Source organism: Anoplophora glabripennis, unplaced genomic scaffold, assembly GCF_000390285.2.
Source record: "Anoplophora glabripennis isolate ALB-LARVAE unplaced genomic scaffold, Agla_2.0 scaffold66, whole genome shotgun sequence".
Classification (NCBI taxonomy): Eukaryota; Metazoa; Arthropoda; class Insecta; order Coleoptera; family Cerambycidae; genus Anoplophora; species Anoplophora glabripennis.
The window spans coordinates 1643765-1664095 of NW_019416742.1; the positions used below are offsets into that span (position 1 = coordinate 1643765).

At 33.7% G+C, this 20331-nt stretch overlaps 1 protein-coding gene across 5 annotated transcripts in view; it reads right to left on the reverse strand.

The window, feature by feature from the left end:
• The window catches only part of LOC108917945 (large proline-rich protein bag6), a 56720-nt gene extending 36730 nt beyond the window's left edge, over positions 1-19990 (reverse strand). Inside the window, exons 1-9 of one of the 5 annotated variants that reach the window (XM_018724764.1) lie at positions 19845-19990; positions 19581-19648; positions 19406-19523; positions 18028-18274; positions 17756-17971; positions 7580-7759; positions 7369-7495; positions 7117-7305; positions 6071-6584 (exon numbers count right to left, since the gene is read on the reverse strand). In XM_018724764.1, the coding sequence (XP_018580280.1) occupies positions 6071-6584; positions 7117-7305; positions 7369-7495; positions 7580-7759; positions 17756-17971; positions 18028-18274; positions 19406-19523; positions 19581-19643 (1654 nt within the window). In that variant the 5' untranslated portion in view covers positions 19644-19648; positions 19845-19990. Of the gene's footprint in view, positions 1-6070; positions 6585-7116; positions 7306-7368; positions 7496-7579; positions 7760-17755; positions 17972-18027; positions 18275-19405; positions 19524-19580 lie in introns of all 5 variants that reach the window. The other 4 variants (XM_018724763.1, XM_018724765.1, XM_018724766.1 and 1 more) reach the window with 4 other exon arrangements.
• Between the last annotated feature and the right edge of the window lie 341 nt (positions 19991-20331).

The window sequence follows — 20331 nt, forward strand, 5'->3', positions numbered from 1 at the left end:
GTTGAAAATTAACGCCTGTACAGAGGCTTAAAGTTCATAACTTTTGGAGCCTCCGTTATAAACAAATTGAATTGTGCGAAAACTATTGCACCTATAGCGCTCACTTTTGGCACACTTTTAAAGTATGACAAAACCCTCAACTTGTCATAGGTTTTATAAAATTTTAACAATAAATGCGACAGTTATAAACAAATTAAAAAATGGGCACTTTTCTTGTTTTTTTGCAATAACTTTTTTTGTTTATTAACCGATTTTAATTTAACAAGTCTCATTTTGTAGATAATTTTACTCCCTAGAAGCTGTCTGCGAGTCACTTTTCGCTAAAATTGATGGTTTTCCCTGCAAAGTGAAAAAACTGTTTTCTCACTTATTTGTTTAAATAGAAAAAGTTAGGTAATAAAAGTTTTTGACTCACGAGATGAGAGATGTCTCGTATTATGTTCCTTTAGACAATTTTACAATAATTTTGGGATAGGACTTTTTTCGAGTAAAAATTTAATTTGCTTGGCCTAGTTTGAAGGAAACCAAAACATGAAGCATTTTATTGTTATATAGAGCGTTCATAAATGTTTATAAGCCACGGTAACGAAAAACCCCTAAATCTTGACATCACCAATATTAATGATTCGTTTACAATGAACGGTAACAAACTGCCACGCCTACGCTCGAGATAATGCAATCGCTGATTGGTTGAATAAAATTTCGTAAAATATTTCAGCAGAATGGTGTATTTTAATGTAACCTTGATCTTATTGTTTTAATAATTTTTAATTTTACCAAAATTTAATTGCCACCATGAAGGAAATAAAATAACTGGTCATGTGGCTTGTATTCATTTATGAAGGTTCTGTAGTATTATTATCAACTTTTTTAAAAATAAGTTTGAAATATTAATGTTGAATATAAATTCCGTTTTAAAATTAGTGTTGTCTGCATTGTATATGTATTTATGTTTTACAGATTCACTGCTGAATTAAATAAAATTTTTCACAAGATCGAACTTTTTCTGAACTGTCAGACATTTCACGTTTTTAAATAAAACGTTTCAGAGTTGAAGTGACAAAAGCCTAGGGGAGATTCCGCTCAGTAAAATATGTAAAAAAGTTCATATGAACATAGGTCCGCAAGTGCTTCGTTTTCGAGATACGGGGTGATATTTTTTTTTAAATTGAGTTAAAAAAAATTCTTTATCCGATTTGAATGAATTTTTTACGGTTTATAAAAACAATTATCATACATCAACTGGACCAATTAGATTTGATCCAGAATTTTCAGAAACGTACCCAGCGAACAAGTCGTTTTTTTTTTTTGCAGGTTCTCGAAGACGAAGCGAGAGACTAAAAAGAATCAAGAGACACAAATGTATTAATTTGAGTGAGTTTATCTGAATATTACATAAAAACCTCGAAAAAACTACAAGGTGAAAAAAAAACTTACTCACTGGGTATGCCCCTGAAAATTCTGGATCAAATCTAATTGGTCCAGTTGATGTATGACAATTGTTTTAATAAACCGTAAAAATTTAAAAAGTGTAATACAGGGTGTAACTTTAAGTGGGGGTCGAATTTATACAGAGGGTTCCTTTGACCTTTAGAAACACGTATCAATAGTTTATTTTTTCAAATTCGGTCGTAAAAACTTAATATTAATAGAGCACTGATCATTTTTTTCAAAGAAATAATTAACTTTTCTTTTTAAATACGTAAAAAGACCTTCTTACTTGTCAAAATGTCGAAAGCATAATGAAAAGACAAAAGAAAACGTGTACTTTTCGGGGTCTGGCGATGACTTTCACAGACTTTTGCTTACACCATTCGAGAGCGGAAAAAAATAAGTTGATTTAAAAAAAGCATCCCGGTAGCTGCTTTCTAAGTGCCACAATAAATTTGTTAAGTAAGAATTTTGAGAAGGCGAGCGCAGCGTGGTCACTATGACGTCAAAGCGCTCCCCTCTCTAAGCTACAGCTCAGCCGCACGGGTCACGCTGTCTTTAACGATCCAATGAAAAAGAATTCATTTTTTTTCAAGCACTATTTGATACAATTAGTTTGAAATCTGTATATATTGAAAAACCGCCAAAATAAGGACCCTAGTTACCGTTTTTTTTTTGGTTTTTTGTCAATAACTTTTTATTTTGGAACTTAAAAATCTGAAATTTACACAGACACGAGATATGTAATTACCTTTCGATACTACTTTACCGAATTTCAATTTTTTGATATAGGCAGTTTTTGCGTTTTCGACTATAATTTTGCAATAGGCCGCCATTTTGAAATTGGGGGTCCGGATTGCGGGTATTTGTTGATCACCCCACAGTTATCTTTTCCAATTCCAATTTCCAATTTTAGTCAAATTTGTTCTTTTTATTTAATTCTGAGAATTTTGCACTTTATTTTCACTGCTAATTTTGCAATGTAAAAAATTTTTGTGAGCTTTTGCAAAAGCCTACTCTTGTAGTAAATTTACTCAGGAACAAAATCGACAAGTATACCTCATGTTGATTAGAGGCTTACTTTCGGAGATATAAGTGAAAAACTAAAAAAAATTTTTTTTATTTCTTTGGTTGTAAAAAAAATGACCCTCAACCTCTACAGATACACAAATTTAGGCTTTTGTTCAGTTTTTTACTTAATTTTAAGCCCATAAAATTCGACATAGGTCTGATTTTTGAAACAGGCGTGTGTTTGGCCAAATTCGCCCCGATTAAATTTTCAGTTATTTGCATAGTTTGCTACATGAAGGCTTTTTCAATTTATGTAAATTTAAAGAAATCTCACCGATTCTTGAAAAAGAATAACTAACATAAACACTGAGTGATTTTAAGTCTGGTCAGTCTCACTCTAAGTCAAATCTGAGTAATTAGATTAACTAGGAATATACCGTAAAATATGTTGATTCTTGTACGCAGGAGCGCAAATGGCTCCATCTGTCGTGCCGACTCCCAACTGTGCCATTCAAATGGCTACAGTAGGAAGCGACCTGCTATATTGCAGGTACTTGTTGCCCCCCACAGAGGGCGAAGATGATGTTTTAATTGTCAGTGTTTCGAGAAACAACTACTTAAAACATCGACTTCGCCCTTTGTGGGTGGCAGTCATGCAACAAGTACCTGCAATATAGCAGGTCGCTTCCTACTGTAGCCATCTGAATGGCACAGTTGGAAGTCAGCACGACAGATGGAGCCATTTGCGCTCCCGCGTACAGTGTTTTTTTTGTCATGACGATACAATGCAAAACAGCTGGATCGTTCGTCGGTTGTCTCATTTATGAGACACTGATGAGGACTAATAAGTCCGAAACCGGTTCAATACAGAAATAATCCCGGGATCCCGGGACAGACTAAGTATAATCCCGAAATCCCGGGATTAGAAATAATAGTCCAAGCATTATAGAAAAATGCTTACAGAAATTATTACCTGGACAAAAAAAATATGACCGTATAGAAAATTAAATTTTAAATTGAGTTTCTTGTTCTTTAAACTCGATCCAATATGGCGAACATGGTTTAAAAAAATCGCAAAGTTGAAAAAAACGGTTTTTCTAAAATAACTAAAAAAATATAGCACGGATTGAAAAATTTTAAATGAGAAAGTTGTAGGTTTTAAAAAGATCTATCGACTGATTTTTTGAAAGTATCGATTGCTTTGTTACTTTTCGAGATATATCGAAAAAACCGTTAAAAATCTTCTCTTTTCTCTTCTTCTATAACTCGTTTACATTTACGTGCCCATATTTGCTATTTACTGCAAGCATAGCCCGCGGCAAGCCAAAAAAGTACATTTTTGAAAAATTTAAAAATATTAATTATTTTTCGAGATATATCGATTTTTTGAAAAAAAGGCGCTCTCGAAAATTGGCTAGATCTTCTCAGCGGATAGCCCTACAGTAACGATTTTCGGTTTATTTTCTTCGTAAAGAGTTATATTATCATGCTGTTAAAAAATGTTGACGATTTTATTAATTTTAAGGATCAAAAAATGACTGAAAATGTTGCACTTTTTTTGGGTATGTTTTTTTCAAATAACTATTTCAATTTTTATTTTATGAAAATGACTTTTAAAGAAAGAAAACTAAACATTTACGGGTCTATTTTGCTTCTAAGGCGAAAATGCTATAATATTCGTGTTTAGCTACCCCAGATTAAGTACAAAAAAATAATAAAAATTGAAATAGTTATTTGAAAAAAACATACCCAAAAAAAGTGCAACTTTTTCAGTCATTTTTTGATCCTTAAAATTAATAAAATCGTCAACATTTTTTAACAGCATGATAATATAACTCTTTACGAAGAAAATAAACCGAAAATCGTTACTGTAGGGCTATCCGCTGAGAAGATCTAGCCAATTTTCGAGAGCGCCTTTTTTTCAAAAAATCGATATATCTCGAAAAATAATTAATATTTTTAAATTTTTCAAAAATGTACTTTTTTGGCTTGCCGCGGGCTATGCTTGCAGTAAATAGCAAATATGGGCACGTAAATGTAAACGAGTTATAGAAGAAGAGAAAAGAGAAGATTTTTAACGGTTTTTTCGATATATCTCGAAAAGTAACAAAGCAATCGATACTTTCAAAAAATCAGTCGATAGATCTTTTTAAAACCTACAACTTTCTCATTTAAAATTTTTCAATCCGTGCTATATTTTTTTAGTTATTTTAGAAAAACCGTTTTTTTCAACTTTGCGATTATTTTTAACCATGTTCGCCATATTGGATCGAGTTTAAAGAACAAGAAACTCAATTTAAAATTTAATTTTCTATACGGTCATATTTTTTTTGTCCAGGTAATAATTTCTGCAAATTTAACATTAATCCGTGACAGAATGCTTGGACTATAAGGGCTGGGATTCCCTAGCCACGAGTTACTTTTGTTGAGTGGGCGTTCGCCACAGTACTTAACAAGTAACATAGCAAAAAAACTCGAGCAGTAATCTAGCGATGAAAAATATTCAAATTCCCAGTTAGATGTATTGTCTACAAATGCGGAATGACGACGCCCTTTGCTTTGTCACCGTTGACCCGCACTATTTCCCTTCACACGCACTGTAGATTGCGTACAATTCAAGTATTTGTAATACATGAATATTACAGTGGCGGCATACACAAGTATTAAAGTGCATTTTAAAAAACTAATTATAACTCGACTTTTCGATTAAAAAAACAAAAAAGATTCAGATTTGTATTCAGGGGAACACCTAAAAAACTGACCCCCCCACTTAAAGTTACACCCTGTATAGTTCCAGTTTAGGAAAATAAGTCATGTTTCTCTTCCAATGAAAATGAGTTCGGTTTTGGAAAAATTTTGACTCGTTTCTGATATACTGAAGTTACAAATATTCAAATTAGCACATGAATATTTTTATGGCAATTCTATGCCTAAACACCCTGATTTTGACGTGTGACTGACTAAAATTTGTCATCCATTAACCCTCGTGTGGGTAAACATGCCGCAAGTGACCCATTTTTAAGTACAACGTCAATAGCGCCATCCTAACGCACCAGGGTTCCTGGAAGACGACCCCGGCAGATTGGCTCCAAGGACCAGGTACTTCTGCAAGTGACTCAACACCAAGAGGGACACTCCAGCAAACACTTGAATTGAAAACATGTCTTTTTTCACAAGCTTAGTTTTCAATAAAAATACTTTATTTGTACCGTTGAGAGAGCGTTTTAATTTGTACAGAAAAAATAAAACGCTCTCTCAATGGTACAAAAAGTATTTTTATTTAAAACTAAGCTTGTGAAAAAAGACGTGTTGTCGGTTGGAGAGTCCCTCTTGGTGTCGAGTCGTTCGCAGAAGTACCTGGTCCTTGGCGCCAATCTGCCGGGGTCGTCTTCCGAGAACTCTGGTGCATGTACTTAAAAATGCGTCACTTGCGGCATGTGTACCCACACTGGAAAATACAGTTATAGCAATGAAATCCTCTGCACCTTTACAATTATGAAAACAAAACAATTGAACTGATATGTGGAATCACGAGGCAAAAAATATGTTGATTCTAAGACAATATCGGTCATTCAAACATCACCACTTATGCATACATATAGTTAGCATGGACAGTCACAACACTTACAATCATTTGCTTGATTAGAACCAACAAGCGCAGTCTCCAAAGAATCTATTGTAATACCTTCTGGTGTCACTTCCATGAAGAACTCGACGTTTGGGTTGAAATTGAACGAACCTCCCTGACCGCCACTTTCTTGGCTACCGTTGGCCGCCTGCGCAGTGGAAGTGGTAGTGCTGGCGGTAGTCGGAGCTGCCCCTGCGGTAACAGGAATGCCCTCGGATACGTTAACGGTGTTATTATTATTGTTCTGTGGCTGAGGGGCGGCGGCAGCGGCGGGCCTCACAGTGCGAATTTCAAGAGGGAACGACTGTACCCTCATGGCGGTACCCGGTAAGAAGGGCAAACCGACAAATCCAGGCTGAACGGAAATAGTGGGTCCTCCATTGGGAGCATTTACAGTACTACTAACGTTTGGTGGAGCTGTGGTGGTAGCAGTGGTCTCGGAATTTGAATTGGCAGCCTGAGGGGCATTAGTGTTAGGCGGAGGAGCTCGATCAGCCGATACATTAATTTGTGCCTGAAGAAAAAAAATATATAGTGAAATCACTATGTTCATAGGAACACTTCTGTATAGCGAATACTCCTAAATAACGGACAAATTTGCTTTCACGGGATTCCAAAATGAGGTTTCCTTAATATTACCATCCCTTAATGACAGACCCTCTATAAAATGGATGCAGACATTATTTTTCAAGACAAGAAAATATACATACGGGGTGGTTCAATTAAAACAGTCCACCTGAAATATTTTCAATGTAACAGGTTTTTCCAGAAAACCCAAAACATATTGATTTTGCTTTCAAGATCTTTTGATCATAAATTCGTGGATGTAAGGTCATCCTCCTAAACGGAGTGGCACGCCATTTTAAAGGTTATTCCAATGCTCTTTACAAACATGCTGAAATTTTTTTGTTCTGTCTGAAAATTAATGTAAAAAACTTGTTGGAAGTGTCGGTGATAATTTGAGGTTAAAAAAAATGTATTTGAAGATTTCCCAATGGGTGTCCGCTATTAGGAAATTACAACCACAAAATTAATTTAATATTTACCTCGACTTGGATTGGAATACCAGTTTGTACCACTGCTGAGTGTTGAATGAGAATTGGACGACACAGGAGCGGTCTAGGTGGTGGCGTCCGGACACGGATTATTATGTCGCTCAGGGAGTGGTAGGCGTGACCCAGGAAATGCAACACTTCAGACACGCGGTTCAACATGATCTGAGTCTGCCTTTCGTTCTGAAAACCAAATTTTAAACACATCAAAAAAAATTTACAAACACAAAACGAAATTCTACAAACCTCGGAAGAAACCTCTGGGTCCTCCTGCATAAAATTCTGATACCGTTCTAAAAACGGTGCAAATCTCGTCTGCAACTGTGTCAGCATGGTCAAAAGTTCGGACATTTCTGATGTCCTCGAAGCATTTCTGTTAAAATAAACCCAAGCAGTTAGGACTACATTCTACTTTTTTTATTTATATTATCAGTAATAATTCTAACTAGACACTTACTCTGGTAGACCACTATTACTTTCTGACCTTGATTCTGAAGCTAAATTTTCGGTAGACGATGATCTCGGAGTAGCTCCTCCGGGTGTAGAAGATTCTGACTGATTTGGAGACCTCTGTGCACTTTCTGTGTTACTCTGGGTACCACTTCCACTAGCACCTGAAGTTGATCCGTTAAGTGGTCTAAAATGAATTAGGTAATCATTAGTTAGCCGCACATGGACAGATAAATCTGAAGAATTAAATCCGTACAGATTTAAGGAATTACAGTAAGACCCCGCTTAACGCTGTTTTATTTAGCGCTGTTTCGGTTTAGCGCACTTTTATTTCAACTCGGGGATTCCCCGAAATTGCTCGCAGCACTACGGGGATTCCCCGAAATTGTGCGCAGCTCTAGGTTTCCAAATATGTATGTACATAACCTATCCGAAACAGTGTAGTTGTGTTTCTTGTTTGGTGCGGTGCTGTACGGACGCATTTTTATCAGTTGATATAACTGAAATTATGGACAAATTTTTTGAAAATGTTCCAAATTTTGACAGGAGTTCAAAAGCAAGACGGGGTGTTATAGATGCTTTATCCACTTATCAACAACTTCTAACAGAACGCAAAAGGAAAACGCAAACTACATTAGATGCCTTCTTGACATAAAGGCAGAAAATTGGAAAAACAGAATAGACTGAATGATCTGACTGACTTAGAATTTTATTTGTTTTTATAAGTAATATTCGTTTATATTGTTTTTATTTTTGTAAGAAATAAATGTTTGGTTTTATTTTTATTAAAAAAAACATAATTATTAAATTTAATACCTAACCAATTTTCTATCCATCTTCCCCTAACCCCATTATTTACATGTTAAGATAGCCTCATTTAGCGCTGTTTCGCATTACGCTCTACTTTGATGGAACGTATCCTACGCGTTAAGCGGGGTCTTACTGTATTCTCGAATTATTTATCGATTTGTTTTTGTTTTTAATTATTGTCAAAAATTTGAATATACAGGGTGTGCCATTTAACCATTTAAATTGGGGTTGTTAGGTCCCTCAAATAGCTTCAAATTGGAGTTAGAATTATTAGTTCAAATCTTTCTGAAGAAGGCGTAGCGATACTAAGAAGTTTTTTCTTCCCTGGAACGTGGAAATATAGTCCATCTGGAAGATCCTTAAATTTTGAGTAATTTTTGTAATATAAAGTTTTTCCCTATATTTACTTGTTTTTGTATGATATAACAGGAAAATCTATTATTTTATTTAAATCACACTGAATATTGTTATAATCGCTTTATTCACATCGCATTAGTAATGGGAAAATTCCCAAACTATGAAAATTCCTGGAAAGTTTCCATTGAAAATTCGGGAAATTTTCCGAAAATTTCAAAATTTTTTTTTTTTGGATTTGGTATTGTGTTCTACATACCATCAGCTTTCCAAAAAGACCAAATACTTATAAACATTTTTATTTATATTGGTATAAATATTGGAAAAATATAAATTATGTATTAATCACCCTTAGAAAAAATTACATGCTGAGGGTTACAGTGCGTAAACACTATGCAGTATACAATATTTATCTTTATTTTTTAACAAACAAATAGTAAATACATTCAATAATTATACTAGTTTTAAAATGTAATTGTACTTTGGTTCAACTATGAAAATTCATATTAAATTTGAAGAGGAGGTAATTTATGAGTCTTGTATTGCTCTCTATTATGTAGATTGTAGACTTAACAAAGATTAAAATAAGTAAGTGTAAGTTTTTTCTAACTTATTTGGATAATATGGTCTTCTGGTATTCAGAATTAACCGAAAATCCGAAATTAACCAACGATTTTTTGTGTATGTTCATAGAAGTTAGAAGTAAAATTGGCTCCAAGTTTACAAATTGTTAGAAATATTCCCGGAAAATTTCCGATGTAAATTTTTTCAGACTTTCCAGGGAAAATTTCTCAAGCTTCGATTATTTCTTCCCGGAAAATTTCCGTTTTGGAAACTTTCCGAGACGGAAAATTTCCCATTGCCCATCTCTACATCGCATACTAACTAACAAACAATAAATTATAAAGAAAAAACGAATGATCAACTACAGAAAAAAAATTGTACAATGATAAATCTTAAAAGGGTCAGAGACAAACCGCATTTTATCAAATGTTATTAAAAAATGCAGTCATAGGTGGCTTATGTCATTTGTTTAGTATAAAACAATGACAGATGACACATATTAGTTTTCCAATAATTACAGTTTTATCAGTTTGCGTCTTTCAATTTAACTATACTAGTTATACGATTTACCATTGTACAACTTTTTTTTCTGTAGTTGATCGTTTGTTTTTTTATAATTTATTGCTTGTTAGTTAGTATGAGGTGTGAATAAAGTCATTATAACAATATTTTAAAAGAATATATTGTCTCGGTGTGATTTAGATAAAATAATAGATTTTCCTGTTATATCATACATTGTATATTGAAGTCGACATATCCCGAAAACAAGTAAATATAGGGAAAAACTTTATATTACAAAAATTACTCAAAATTTAACGATCTCTCAGATGGACTGCATTTCCATGTTCCAGGGAACAAAACAATTTTTTAGTATCGCCACGCCATCTATACAGAAAGATTTCTGATTTTAACTAACAGTTCTAACTACAATTTGAAGCTGTTTGAGGGACCTAACAACCCCAATTTCTGAAACTAAAACAAATTTCTTAATTTCAGATATTGGCAGCAGGAGTGTTAAATGGCACACCCTGTATAACATATAGTAGGATCATATTCGATGCAAAGTAATAAATCATTGCCTGTCAAGGGAATCAGTGCAACACATTTTATAGGGGGTTTTGGAAATTGAATAATTTCTTTATGCATTATGGATTAACAGTTATATATTTATGAAGGACAAAATGAAAAACAAAGGCATCTCCTTCGCACATTAGGCGGCAGGGCAACCACAATACATTTATTACTCCCTTCATTATCCCTCATATGACTTGTGTCTTGTGTTTGTTGCAGCGGCGCGCATGCCGGCCCGGCGTGATCAGTTTCGTTTCGGTTGTATTGGTGCTGCGTGTTTCTCGCTCGCGAAATTTGTGAGGTTATAACTGTTATAAGCAGTGTTACCAGATCTCCTGTTTTAACAGGAGATCTCCTGTTTTCACTCTCACTCTCCTGTTCTACTGTTTTCACTATGAGATCTCCTGTTTTTTAGTTTCAATGTCTATTCTTCTGGTTTCTCTATGAAATCTTCTGTTGGTTATACTAATTTTCCCCAGAATAAGAACATTTTAGTACGACACTGTTCTCTAACGGCACTGTGTTCGTCACTTGTCAATATTTTCAGTCCTGTTATATTTTCTGTAGCCCAGTTCATGTACAGGCTGGTCCATTTTCGGTGGGATTTCAGGGTATCTCAGAAACTACTAAAGATATGATAAATCTGACACCATGCACGTTCTCGAGCTCGATTTTCATGGCAAACTCGACTGTCAAATCAAAAATCTACTATCTTCATTTGTTTCTGAGTTACAGAGCGTTTCTCGTTATTGTGACACTTTTGAACATGTCTGTATCTCAGCTGTTAAATAAGTTAGAGTTAAAGTGAAAACTGCTCAAGACTAATTCTTTGGCGTAGAATTGAATGCCGGTATTAGATTTTTAGTAGGTCTTAAGATTCCCGAGTTATGACCCAGTTATATTTTTTTAAATGGAAATCGTAGCTGACAATGGGCTAAAAAAATAGAGATTTTTTTCGCTTTTTAGTAAAATATCACATGCTATAGTTATTTTTACAAACACGGGAGATACGGAGTGTTTTATATATAAATTATATATTTTTTTCCTTTTTAATATGACTGGCTATGAAAATACAGATAAAACTATAATTCTTACTTTTACAAAAGTCATATCTGTTGTAAAAATATGACGTTTATTTTAAATGCACAACATACTCGTGTGATAATATAATACTAAAGAAATTTTAGGAGATAGGTGGATAGGAACAAACGGACCGATCAGATGGCTACTCAGCTAGGTTACCTGATTTGAGTCCGTTGGACTTTTTCCATTAGGGTTTTCTAAAAGACATTATATTTAAAATTCCTTTTAATAATATTTCAAATACATATACATTTAATGAATGCTACCCGAAGCGTTGCCAGAAGAAGCGTAAGATGTGTGACAGTTGAGGGACGGCAATTTGAACATTTAGCTATCATTTTTGAAAGTTTTTATTGATGTAGGTACTTACTATTGTTTAATTTACGTTTAATATTGTAACTTCAGTTGAAGTGGAATAAAAATTTGAAAACAGTCTTTTCTTATCTGAAATATATATTTTAAATAAACGTCATACTTTTACAACAGATATGAGTTTTGTAAAAGTAAGAATTATAGTTTTCTATGTATTTTCATAGCCGGCCATAATAAAATGTAAAAAAACAATCGAATTTATATATAAAACACCAGATATCTTCTGTGTTTGGAAAAATAACTATAGCATATGATATGTTGCTGAAAAGCAAAAAAAAATCTCCATTTTTTTAGGTTATGACCAGCTACGATTTCCATTTAAAAAAATATAACTTTGGGTCATAACTCCGGAATCTTAAGACCTACTAAAAATCTAATACCGACATTCAATTCTACGCCAAAGAATTAGTCTTGAGCAGTTTTCACTTTAACTCTTAACTTATTTAACAGCTGAGATACAGATATGTTCAAAAGTGTCACAATAACGAGAAACGCCTTGTAACTCAGAAACAAATGAAGATAGCAAATTTTTTATTTAACAGTCGAATTTGCCATGAAAATCGAGCTCGAGAACGTGGTGACAGATTTATCATATCTTTAGTAGTTTCTGAGATACCCTGAAATCCCACCGAAAATGGACCAGCCTGTACATATTTAAATTTTAAATCCGCAATTCCCGTTTATATGAACTGGGCCTAACAGAATAGAAGGCGAGTTCCTTTACTTCAGCGGGATTCCGGGATTTATCATTTTGACAACTGACAGTTGTCAAATCACTATTAAACGAACTGCTACATTTATATATTTTGCTATATTTTGTGCATGTACTTATGTTCCTCTATTAAAAAATATATTTATTAAAATCAAAATCTCCTGTTGAAAAAAGAAATCTCCTGATTTTTTGGTTACATTCCTACTGTTGACAGAAATTTCCATCTGGCAACACTAGTTATAAGTGCAATTATATTTCGTTTGGGCTGTATGTGTGTTTCGCGCTATTATTTGAGAATTTGTGAGTGAAATCATATTTCTTGTGTTCCGTAACAAAAGTGTTATTAGTGTTTTATTTGTGTGCTGTGTGTGTGTTTCGGGCTGTTGTTTGTGAATCGTGAATGCTATTATATTTTCTGTGCTAGTGACGTGAAGTGTTTTGTAATATTATTGCTCTGTTGTCGTTATATGGAGAAATGGAGGCAGTGCCTGGATGTTCGCAAGCCGGATGTACTGCTGTGGGTACAAAAAAATCTGTATTAAGTTACAGAGAAAAACAATAATATTAAATGTCTATAACACTTTAGTAAAGGATCATCCCATGAAAATATACTGGAGTAAGCGAATCATCTGTTTTCAAAATTTTAAGAGAGAAGAAAAATGAAGGAGACGTTAAGAAACCTAAAAAAGGGGGGGTGGAGAGAAGAAATTAATATTAAATGAAGATGAGAAAAATGCAGTTCGGCGTACAGTATATAAATCATAGAATTTATATTTGTTTATAATTTGTTAATATTTCTTGTTTGATAGAAAAATAACTTATTTTGTTGAGATACATAGAGAATTGTTGTTAGTGTTTTCATTTGATAGAATCATATCATAGGATTTTTTTTTGTTTTCATTCTGTAAATATTTATAGTATATCTGTTATACAAGGTTTTTGCTTTGAGACTTCGTTCTCCTTGTAAAAAAAGAATCGTAATGGGGTGTCATAAAAGGATCAGTTCACGTCTGGAACCCTGTTCCTACAAAAATCCCTTTATTCTCATAAACTATTTGTTTTAAATGTAATTTATTATAAATCCAATTCGTTATTTAAATTCCACATATGTACTTGTTTCACCTCTGTACGAGCCACTGTTTATTATTCCCTGCTTTACGATCAAGCTCGCAAGGTTAGTATTGACGTATGACCGACCACTTCATACACTCGATGCACCTGGCCGACTACAGCTAGTACCAGAACACAGTGCGTATGCAGCGGTATTTCAAATTTTACATTCAATTTCATTTTAAATTTGAAATGGTTCATCTTACGCCTCCTAAAAAAGATGACACGATTTTCCTTTGATAAAAGGCCGACAATTTTTTGCTCTACTTTCCATCGAATACAATCCTACTATAGGTTCTTATGGGAAATGCTATTACCCTTACAATCGAATTACGGATGAAAAAATGGAAATGTCAAGACAAAAAAAATATAGACATTTACTTGAATCATTGATTAATAGATGAGAGAAAGAAAAAAATTTCTGACTTGTCGTTTGTCAAGTAATAAACGCGAATAAGTAACGACAACAGCGCAATAGAGTATCAATGTGGCGAGAAATTTAAACGTTTCGATACACAAATTAGTCATTAGAAATGGATTATATTCAACTTGTGTTTATCTGTGTAATTCAATTTGGAATAACAAAATAAAGTGGGAAATTTTCAAATGAAGTATGCTTTTTAAATATTTTTTTATTTATAAAGTATGATACTGAAATATTCATACTTTGCATCACAGCGCATAAAACAATCTTATGCATTTTTATTAATTATGACATTTTTAATATCATTTTTCATTTTAAAAACTGTTTTTTGATTTTATTACCACTGTTATGAAAACGCTAAAGTACCTAATTTGATTCAATGATATCTCTGTGAATAAAAAAGATTTTTCAAATCTGAAAAAAACTTTTTGAAGGGTAAGAGTAGTAGTTTTAGAAGGCATGATTCGTTTTTAGAAAAAAAAAGTTTTCGCTCTGTGATATAAGCTCAAATATAATAAAAAAAAAACTGTTTTTTGCAGTTTTAGGTTAGAATATCTCGGAAACGTGACATATAGGAGTAATTCTGACGCCGGATTTGGACGTCTGGTTTTTGGGTGTGATCTTTCGTCAAATTTTGTTGCTCTGTGTAATCTGAAATATGTAATAGTTCTTTGCAAAAAGAATAGTGCATGCTATGTGCCATGTACTCTTATGTCAATTAGTTGATACACTCAAAGGGTGTACGGAGGTTCTGGTTCCACAATCTTCTCTTCAACAGCTTTTCCTGCGTTTGCTATTTTCTGTTCAGCAATTCTCAAGCACTCATACTTTTTTTGCTCATAATTTTCCTTTCTATCACATGCATTGTGCACCTATATACATAGCAAGGACTGCCAACCAGTGGCGGCTCGTCAGGTGACGCAAGTGATGTACCGCTTCACCTAACATTTCTGTTTGGTTGTGCAATTTAAAATTATTTTGAATTTTATATAAATTTTATAATTTAGGTATAACGCAGAAATAAACAGAATAGTTGTGCGGTGAACACTTTCTAAAAAAACATTGCCTTCGTTGAGCGTGAACATCAACCTCAAACTGTCCAATGTTTAGTATACACAAGTGACGCAGATCAAACAGTCTGAATTCCGCTTCCCTTCGAAGCGTTGTTTACAGCGGTTGTCATGGCAACGAGGCGGCCAACATAGGAGAAAATTATGGCGTAGGAGAACGAGTGATGCGGATATTGAGGACAAAACGGATTTTTTAAATTGCGAGAGACCTGTGCCTTAATCTCTCGATATGGAAAAAAAGGGGAAGTCAAAAGACAATGTGTACGTTCGGAAGTTTCGGAATGAATGGTATTTGGATAAGTGGTTGTATTAGTGTTTATTTAAAAAAAATTTCTGTATGCCATGTTTAATTGTGGGTGTAAAGTCCGGCATGTGGAATATGGGAGGATTTAACAATTTTGGGAAAGTCAAGCAAGACTGTCGTAACCACAAAGCTTTTTAGAACATATATGTATGGTGTGCGTTACTGTTCGCAGAAGTCCACAAGCCGAAGTAATATTTCTATTTTTTATAAAATCTAAATGAAAATCCTTCTCACGAATGTCAGTTTTTCGGAAATATTGCAAATGCAACTAAAAATTTCCAGATTCATTTAAAGCCGTTTGACCTTGAAAATTTTCACCTGCGGCGCTTTTTTTTTCATTTTAGTCAATCAATGAATATGCTTCACCTATTCTCAATGTCACGAGACGTCACTACTGTTAACTTACAAATAATAAATTCAGCATACTCGTGCGCTGTTGCCAAGGTAAAAAATAATAATTGAAAGAAGGAAATATATAATAGGCATGATGACAGTAACCAAGAATCACTAAAATTATTTATTTATCTAACGAAATATGATTCATTGATTATAAAAAGCGTATTTATTTTTATATTATGAGCGAGATTGATAATATTTTTGATAAAATAAAACTACAAAATACAGCAAACCGCCATGTTAGGATGAACACCCATTTGAGCGAATTACGTCACATCTATGTAAACGTCATTTTATTTTATTTGTACTTCAACAATATCCGCAGCATGTATCTTCGTTTAAATATCAGTTGCTTAGTTTTGCGTTGCCAAACCTATAATCAGGAAACGTTAGCCATGGAACAAGGATTCACAAAGGCAAATTAATTAATTAATTTGCCTAGAATTGATTTATTGATGCTAGGAGAGTTTCTTGCATCAAACAAAGACTTTTGTTCAGCAGATTTTAGAAATGTCATAACTTCTATATAAGTACGTTAATTGGTGCTGAAATACAAAGAAAACTCCTGCGACACATTTCTGAAAAAACTCGTATTGACTGATGAAGATGTCATGAAAGTTGAAGACGAGACCAGCTGCCTTTGGCACGAGTTAAGATGGCAGAGTGACTGCTTCAAAAGCATTTTAATTTAGTCGATTCAAAACCAATGATGCAATTCTGATCACATTAATAACACAGCACCACAAAAAAAAAGTATCGGATCTGGTATTCAGACCCATGTATTTCCATCTATTTTTCTCCGCTGAATCCGATCTGCCTTCAGATTTGGCCCAACGGGTCTGAGTTTTCGGGAAAATTCAAAAAACAGGTCAAAAAGAGAAACGAAAAATATAGGGACTAAACGAAAGCATAACCCTTTGCATAGATCCTTTGAAGAAAAGAGAACACGTTATAGCAACAAAAATAAGAATGATTTGTATATATTGTGTTCTTTTTTTTAGAAAGTAGAGTATTCTACAAGTTTTAATGCATTCTCAATCTTCTAGGCTTTTATCTCATCTCTCAGCACAAAAAGTAGATGGATAGATGGGTGGATGGGTGGGTTTTATAGGTGGTACAGGTGGATGGATAAATATGCGTATTCATGCATGAACGACTGGATAGAAAGATGTATGAATTCATAAATGGGTGGGTGGATAAAAAGATGGATCCAGAACTCTGCAACACGAATTATGCCATGAAAATGGCATTTTTAAGCATTCTGATCTATTTTCTGTCTTTGAATGAAATTGACAAGCTGGTCTGACTCTATGATGATAAATTGGAATTAAACGAGTGAAAAATCATACGTCTAGTGAGAATAATTTGACTTTCTATAACTTTCGCCGATCGTAAATGACGTTTTCTGTAAATTTTGACCTGTTTTTTTAGTTTTTCCGAAAACTCAGACCCGTTGGGCCAAATTTGAAGGCAGATTCTGATTCAGTGGAAAAAAATATACAGAAATACATGGGTCTGAATATCAGATCCGTTAGTTTTTTTTTTTTTTTGTAGGGCTGTGTAATGGGACGAAAAATCACAGACGCACCGGCCATGAAACAAGATAAAATGTTGGAGTTGACTTCACACCTGGTGCGATATGTCGGGATAGTAAACGGGTAAAAAACAAACTGCTACGTTAATTCAACGCAACAAGAATGGCTGAATGTCAGCACAGCTTCATTCTATTACATTATGATTCAATATAGTGTTTTTATGCTTCTATTCTTACTTCTGGATATGTAAAAACCATGTCTTTACATCCGTTGAAGTTTAGCATTTAAAAAGGTAACAAGAAAGGTATCATTTATAAACCAGATATATAAATGACAAATAATCGCAAGAAGACAATTGTGTAAAGATTATTCACTTACACAGCTCCAGTTGCTGCATTCATCAAGGAATTCTGAACTGCATTAAGAACCATTGCTTCATCGATCGATTCACTGTTGTTGGTGGGAACGATTACTCTTGCTTCTATTACAGGGGTCACTTCCTCTTCTTGATTTTCTTCAGGGGGACTTTGCTCCTGAGGTCTCGTTGAAGGGTTTTCCAAAAGCTGAATGACCGCTTCAGCTCTTCTCAACATTCTGAAAATGTTAAGTGCTATGATTAAACATCTAATTGTTAAAATGAGAAACTGAACCTCTTTGCCACATTCAAACGACTTCCAGAAAGGCTGTGTGTTGGAGGAGGAGGAACAATGCCCTGCGATTCCATTAAATTGCCGGGAAATGCCATAGAGCCCAAATACATCGCATTCCCTTGTTCCAGACCTCTAAAACCTCTAAACCCTCTACGTTGAGGTTGTGGTGAAGAAGATCTACTGTTTGGTCTCGGAGCAGCGCCTGGTGGCGCTCTCTGTACCAAATGGACAACTTTCCCATTGACATCTAAAATGTAGAGAATGTAGACCCATTACAAACTTTGTTGTTGTTTTGACATATGTATCAAATGAGTAAAAAGAGACTACCTCGATATTTTAATTTTAAAAATACAGACTGATATTGCAGAACTATCAAAACATTTATGTCTGTATTTAGGTACTTGCGTTTTGCCATACTAAAAAGGAAAATCAATTTCTTTAAGTTTTCTCTTTATCTGTAAAAATTAAAAGTTATAAACGTTCATTCAGTTATGTTATACTTCTATTTATAGTTGTTTAACGTTTATCTTTTATTTCCTTGTAATAACAGGAAATGTGCTTATCACGGTTCATAGTTCAAAAGTAATATAGAATTCCCCGACTTTTTCAGGTTTCCTTATAAAAAAAAAATCAGGTCACTTGCACGTCTTTTTTACACACTAATTGGTGTTTATGCATTACACTTTTCTAGACGTGTTTATGCATTACACTTTTTCTAGACTGGACTCCATAATCTTTTTTATACCCAAAGAACCTCTTATAAAGGTTTCAAAAACACAAATAGTTTTCTCTTTCAAGAACCCAGGGATGGTTTTTACAAAATCTCCAGTAGCAAACATCAAATTCCCTGACTTTCATGAATACTTTTAAAATTCCTTGACTATTCCCTGTTTTTTATGAAGAATAATGAATTCTCCGACTTTTCCCGGTATTCCCGGTTTTCTAGGCTGCTACGAACTCCGGCTTATGTATTGTCATGGTTGCCAAAATATAATATTATAAATACTTTAATTTCTTTTTGCCCTTAATATGGCAAAAATAACAATTAAATACAAAAGTACTACATACTGCCAATGGTAACAGACAATACAGACATTAGTAACTACAACCATAACTCGACGAGATATTTGAAGTGTAATCTTATCAAAAATTAATAAAAAATGAGAAACCAGTATCTGTATAGATCAATGCAATTGCAACATGAACTTGTCATCTATAGAATTGTTCTAGAATCAAACAGTAATAAAAAGTTTTTCCTATAAATAAAAAGTACGAGTAAAGCCATTAATTTTTTATATGGTGTAACTGAAGTAAGAAAATTGTTTTAGACTACAAAATCTTGTGAAAACCTATTCATTTGAAAGTTAAACATACATACCATAATCGGCAAGTTTTGAACTATCTTGTAAAACTCTTCCACAGTAAATGATTCGTTGCGTTTCTGGAGGAATGTTTACCGTTTCTGCAATTTTGGTTTTAAACTGTTCCACCGTTATCTATAAAATAATACAATGAGTAGTTACCATCTTGTTGTATTACACATTTTAACTTACATCATCTTCTACAGAAAAATGATGATTTTGAGCATCCAATGTTTTAACTGTGAGTTCAATCATACTTACTAAAAAAAAGTTTTAGTGCAGATTTGTTAACTTCTGACGTCAATTAATATTATTCTTGGGATTCGTGTAAATAAACAACAGTCTAAATTAAAACACTAACAATTAATTTATATTTAATACCTAGCTGTATAAGGTATTGTGGTGTATCAGTATCAGTTCAAAAACAGTCTAATAATGACATAGGAGTATCTGTACCTGTGACAGCTCGTCTTTTTTACAATAAATATAAATCCCTTAAGACCTTTGTATTTTACACATATTATACTAGAAAATATTACTTGTATTTTACAACTAAAATTATGAAAGTTGTAGGTATGTGGCGTAGAACTACTTCACCAAACCCAAAATGGCTTCTTATTATGTGTCAAAATACAGGGATACAACACAAAAACTTAAAAATTCCCATTTCATAGAAAACCAATTAACTTTGGATAAATTTTCTACTTAATTTTCATTTCTCTATCCTCTGTCACTAATCTAAATGGTAGTGTTCCTTTAAAAAAATAGTGTTTTCAACATATTTTCACCCTTACTATGGATTACATTTGATGCGCCGTTACTTCTCGAATAATTCCAAAATTCCATTCTATTATTTGAATTATTCTACCGTTCTACTCATTAATCAGTTCCTAGCGGGCAGCCGACCAGAGCATACGTGTTTTGTGAAAGTGTAGTGCAAGGA